The following is a 6,302-nucleotide window of genomic DNA, read 5'->3' as shown; positions in this document are numbered from 1 at the left end:
TGTGTGTGTGTGTGTGTGTGTGTGTGTGTGTGTGTGTGTGTACTACCATATAATACTGATATAGTTATCCTCCAATACTCTTCGCTCACTATTCCTGAGGAAGGTCGTGGAGGTAGAATCCTCAGGCACCGCCTCCATAGGGTCCTACCAGAAGTAGCCGTCATTTGACTTTCCGGGTGGATTTCTAGGCCTGACAAACTGTGGCAATGAATATTATCCAACTATCTTGTTCTTGGTCTATTCTAAGGTCACTTGGTTGCCGGATCAGCTTGTAGAATCTGTCTTGCGAATCTTTCCTACGGCATTCTTATCACATGTCAGTAGTAAGGGAACTGTAACCTCTCGTTACGGAGAAGTGGCTGATCGACCTGGAGAGACTCCCATGTCTCCGAGGTACGCACTCTGTTATGTCAGTCTCACATAGCATTAAACTATAAACTAAATAATTTCTGTGCTGTCATATGAAGCACTATAGTGTGTTATAGTGCTGTATTCTCACTTTCAATAACTAAGAACTCAGCTGCTTCAGGCTGATTTGACCTTGCTGTAACTAATAGCTTTGCCCGCACGCATCCCACTACTGTGTGAACGAAACAATGTTTCATTTGGCAGTACTAGATTCAGATTCTGCTATGGGTGTGAAGAGATCAACAATAGTTCCCTGTAATATTCCATCTCAAAACAGTGTCTACGTATTATTTTGGTCAGCGTCAAAATTTGATCAGCGTTCTGGTCTTTGCTATGGATTTATAGTATAGCTGTTGTGCCGTTGTGTATCTCACATTAAACTCATAACCCCACATACACATATACACACAAACATACACACATACAGAGGCCACAAGAACCTCCATGAAAACATCAGACGTAAATATGATAACACATGATGTAGAGCTGCAGGTACAGACGACGACAAAGATGTGTCTCACATACTTACCTTCCTCATCCATTTCATCAACCCACAACTGCAGTTTGTGGTCAGCAACATGCAGGGCGAGACTTTTAAACACATTATTCAACTCTTTAGTGGGTACCGCGCCGTCTCCCTTCTTGTCAAACAAGTTGAAAGCTTGTTGGGCATCTAAAACGGGGTAAAGTTTAAAGAACATGACAGAACGTTCTAGAATGATGGCGTATGATAGCATGTCATACGTTTTGGGGTTATTTTGCAACTATTTGCTCCTGATCTCTCTTACATGTACACACATACGCACGCACACTCACGCATGCACATACACACATACACACATACACATACACTTACATACACACACGTACGCACAAACGCGCGCGCACACACACACGCAATCTTTCACTTTGCGTTGTCCTTACTCTTATATATTTGTTTTTTGTTGTGTGTGTTATATATTATGCTGGGTTTTTTTTTAATCTAAAGAAAATGTTGGTTTAGATAACAGTAATGAAATTTACAACAAAGTTTCTGGGTTCAAATTTAGCCCTCACTTCCATAATTTTGGAATGCTTAGTAACATATTTCCTTGTACCAAGTAAAAGAGAAAAGAAAAAGAAAAAGGACGAATCAGACGTGGATGTTCACACTAGATAGTTAAACATTTTTCAAATCCAGCCACTATTACAGTTCATGCTAACTATCGATACAACATATACGAAGTATCGCCATTTATATAGTACCTCCATATCACATGCAGTATCCCTACATTATATTTAACACCTCTATATCATATGTAGCACTTTTGTATCATATGTGGTTCCTTCATATCATTTGTAGCATTTCCATATAAGAAGTATCTCTGTAGCATACGTGATGCATTCCGAAATATGTTCTGAAAAATATTTATATTGGGCGATATATTTATTCACTAAGAAACATTATCTCTCTTACTAGAGTAGTTTTATAGTTTGATACACGGAACTGAGTGTTGTGAGGCCAGTTATAACACGGCTGATAAAACCGAATATGAATATAATACTGTAGATGGGTACCTCAATATCTTCACGAATTTGTTTGAACTTGGTAGAATCCTTACATTATTGCCAGTCTAAATATGCTAAAAATATTTGTTTCAAATTTTGGCACAAGGCCAGAAATTTCAAGGAAGAGGATAAGACGATTACATCAATCCAATGTTCAACTGGTATTTGTTTTATCGATCCCGAAGGGATGAAAGAAATAGTCGACCTCGGTGGAATTTGAACTCAGAGCGTAAGGACGGACAAAACGCTGCTAAGCATTTCACTCGGCGTGCTAACGATTCTGCCAGTTCGCCACCTTAAAATTGGCTAAAATATTGATTGATTTGTTGAAAGCACAGAATAGAAAAATCTACATGGTGAAGATAGTAGTCACTTGAATTGATCCAGATTACAGCATGAATCCTGGTTATTCTATAGATTTTTTGCTGCGATAAAATGTGTAACCAGCCTGAGTGCAGAGTCTTTGAGAAGTGTTGTTGATTATGAAACAGTATTTTAGATGTGAGGAGTATTATGCAATGCATCTCACGTATGATTTACATTTCATGTATATATATATATGTATGCGCATGTATTCAAATACATTCAAACATATACACAGGCTCTCTCTCTCTTTCTCTCTTCCTCCCTCACACACACACACACATACACAACATAACCATAGCTCTGTGGCTAGAAGAATGAAAAAATGGTATTTTTAGTGGAAATTTCACGATAAAATATCTTAATCCAACGAATATATTCGACAAATATATTAGAAATTATTTCTCTTTTAGAGCCTTGTTGATGTTTAAACCCCGAGTCAGTGTTATTGAAGTAGACTAGCTTCCATCAACCCTCATCAGCCTTTCAATTTTTCAGACAGTATATTCAGATTCGCATTATTTGGGGATTAATTACGACTAAGTTATCAAATGTATTCTTCCTTTTTTATGGTGATAGGATGTGACCACTTAGTGGTTCCCACGTTCGCCTATTCTTGAAGCCTTTGTTAAGCTTTTCATAACTGCATGCAATTCCTTGCGGGAATCTTGTGTGACGACAGAATTGAGAAAAACGAAATATGACAACTGTAGTTGATACTTTAGCCTTGATACTGATTTCATTATCAAGAAAGGAAATACACCATGAGTAATGATATCTAACAGAAACGCTGTGTTAGTATAAATTTGACAATAAGTAAGAAATAATTCTTTCTGATCTTGGAAATAAGACCAGCAACTTTGAAGGGAGGGGGCAGTCGATCACATTGACCCACAGTATTTAACTGGTATTTATTTCATCGACCCCGAAAGGATGAAAAGTAAAGATGATCTCGGCAGCATTTGGACAAAACCGGAAGGAAGACCACTAAGTATTTTAACCGGCGTCCTAACAATTCTGGCAGTTTGCCGCCTTAAGTGATAATAGATGTGGGTGGCATCATGTAGGAATCTCGTGCTGATATAGATTTTCTAAAATCAACAATAGTAACTGAAGGTGACACCTTACAATAGTAAGTTAATCACTTTTATGCATAAAAGTTTCTTTATTCAAATTTTGTACTAAATATCTATATTTCAAGAAGGAACAGCTTTGGAAACCAAAGATATTCGGATATCTACAGTTGGTAGAATTTCTTTACATTCAGTAAAACGGAGGACATAATCCTTCGTCAACGCTGTACATAATATTGTTTGCTCTTAGTAAACTAGGTTTCTTTCAGATTTCAAAATAATTTAATTAATTTGGATTTTGGCGCAAACTTTGCCCTACCAGCATACCCCTCAAGAAGAGAGCATGCCACTTTACACTGACGCTGATTTGGAAGCAAAATCCAGCTTAGCTAGGTCCTAACGTCTTTCAACTTTCTCTGGTTACATCCACAAAATTAAACGTAAACGTATAAGGACTCAGGATCTCAGTACCGGCATTAAAAAGGGAGTAAACAAGATACAGAAACATCAAAGAGAAATAAATTGTGTTTTCCCAACAGATAAATCCGGTAGGAAGTCTGTAGATAGCCTGTCAAATGATATCAAGAGTAAATATGTTTTCTTTTATGAAATGCATTTATTAATTCACTGTAAAGTTACACCTGCGGTTATCGTCGTTTTTCATTCTTTGTAAAATAGTTACCGAAAGAGTATTGAAAAAGGTTCCTTTATTTATTATCATATTGGAGATATAAGGAGGATTCGTTTTCTAATAAAAAAAAAGAAGAGAACAAATAGAAGTGGTATAATAAATTGTACAATAAAAAGCCTTACCGTTTACTTGTTTATCTGTGACTCCCTGCAAAATATAAAAATAACATCTCGTTAGATATCTCGCAAGATATACAAAGGTTGGAACATGTATAATCAGCTCAAGCCTTCATCAAATACAAGAAATCTAAATAAGCACACAAAAATCTCAACGTTATTTTACAAACATGTGGGTGGGTTGTGACTAACAATGGTAATAGGGCTTTAGATCTGAACGATTGTTACATTTACAAACCAATGAAGACCACAGCAGAGGTAGCCAGGTTTAGGTTTATGGCTTATGGTTTGGTGTTAAGGGTTGGAGTAAGGCTTAGAATTAGAATTCAGGCTTGCAATTTTGAATGTCAGTATTAATGTGAGGTTCGATGCAGTTGACTGAAATTATTGCAGTTGGCCTTATACTTAGAAGCCAACTAAACGCTGACACATTCTTTCTAATACACGCGCGCGCACACACACGCACATACATCTTACCTACTCCCTAGACACACACGTATAATGTACATGATTGATCGAGCGGACACGTATTTGTGTTTGTTGTGTGCAGCTTACCTCAGGTGACATTATTGACTTAAGCGCTATAATGTTTTTCATGTCAGGGATGTAACTGTAACTAACTGTTATGCAGTTCGTGCTGAAAAGTTTCTTGAAATGGCATGATTGGAGGATGTTTTTTTAAAAGATATTAAGGTTTGAAACTGTTCATTGATATTAGTATCAATGAAAGCGGCGAGCTGGTAGAATCCTTACATTCTGAGTTCAAATTCCGCCGACGTCGACGTTGCCTTTTATCTTTCAGTAAGTACCATTTTAGAACTGAGGTCGATGTAATCGACTTGCCATCTCCCTCTAAAAGTTTGGCCTTGTGCCAAAATTTGAAACCATTATTAACCTTACAATAGATGATGAATTGGCAGAACCATAAGAGTACCAGATAAAATGCCTTGTGATAGTTCTGGCTTTTCACGTTATGAATTCAAATTCCACCCAGGTTAACTTTGTCTTCACTTCTTTCAGGGTTGATAAAATAAAGTACCAGTTAAGTTGAATTAAATGACTAACTCCTCCCCAAATATTTTTTCTGGTTATTCCTACCCTTCTTTTCATTACATTTTTGATTAGAACTACGTTTGTGAAATATACTTCAACATTTTCTAATCTATTAACTAATTTCTGTTTTGTATAAACTCTGAGGATATTTGTAGATTTTCAGACATATGTTTGACAAAGCAATCTCCGGATTATTGTATGTCTGATAGCCTATACCTGTGGATGAGCTTAATAGAGTAAACTTCAGGGTTAAAACCTGAATAAAGTTATCCTTATTTGACTTTGCTTTTCATCCTTTCAGGGCTGGTAAATTAAGTACCTGTGAAACACTGGGTCGATGTAATCGACTAGTCCCCTCCTCCAAAATTTGTGGCTTTAGTAGAAAGGATTATTATTTAGGGCCCTTGTGGCCAATAAAAGAAATAATAATAATAATAATAATAATAATAATAATAATAATTATTATTATTATTATTATTATTATTATTATTATTATTATTATTACTACTATGTATGTACTTGTATGTATGTGTGCGTGTAAACATAATTAAAGGATAAAATCATTAAAATTAATGAATTTTATCAGTGGCCATCATATAAAAAAATAACCTTTCAGGTAAAATTCATATATAGAGATATATAATTCTATAGAATACAATTATAATTAAGGACACAGAAGCTACCATGCCTATATGCTAGAAGTATACGCCAAATACGCCCAGCCATTATAATTTTTCACTGCGTAATTTCAACCTCTGTATTATGAAGTGTAAACTTATAGTGGCTGGACGTATCTGGCATCTACTTCTAGCATATAGGCATGGTAGTTTATATACTCTTAAATATAATTGTATTCTATACAATTATATATATCTATCGCCATGATAGATCACTGACCACTACATTTATATTTGTTTTCTCCTTGTTTCTCTCCTTGTTTCTTTCTGTGTTCCTTTCAGTTGAAGAGCGTAGGTCGAAACGTCAAAGACTTTCTCTATTCCCGAGCGTTAAACTAATACATCCATTTGTTGTTTACACCACCTGTCTTCG

The 6,302-nt window shown here is 36.0% G+C and overlaps 1 protein-coding gene across 1 annotated transcript in view; it reads right to left on the bottom strand.

Moving 5' to 3' along the window:
- LOC106867907 (troponin C) overlaps positions 1-5,353 on the bottom strand; it is a 24,757-nt gene extending 19,404 nt beyond the window's left edge. The window contains exons 1-3 of the mRNA XM_052969440.1: positions 5,346-5,353; positions 4,206-4,309; positions 938-1,081 (exon numbers count right to left, since the gene is read on the bottom strand). Coding sequence (XP_052825400.1) covers positions 938-1,081; positions 4,206-4,309; positions 5,346-5,353 — 256 coding nt within the window. The remainder of the gene's footprint in view (positions 1-937; positions 1,082-4,205; positions 4,310-5,345) is intronic.
- Positions 5,354-6,302: the final 949 nt, after the last annotated feature.

This window comes from Octopus bimaculoides, chromosome 7 (genome assembly GCF_001194135.2).
Source record: "Octopus bimaculoides isolate UCB-OBI-ISO-001 chromosome 7, ASM119413v2, whole genome shotgun sequence".
NCBI classification, from domain to species: Eukaryota; Metazoa; Mollusca; class Cephalopoda; order Octopoda; family Octopodidae; genus Octopus; species Octopus bimaculoides.
The sequence above is the reverse complement of the archived record's forward strand: the minus strand, read 5'-3'. Positions and strand labels throughout refer to the sequence as shown.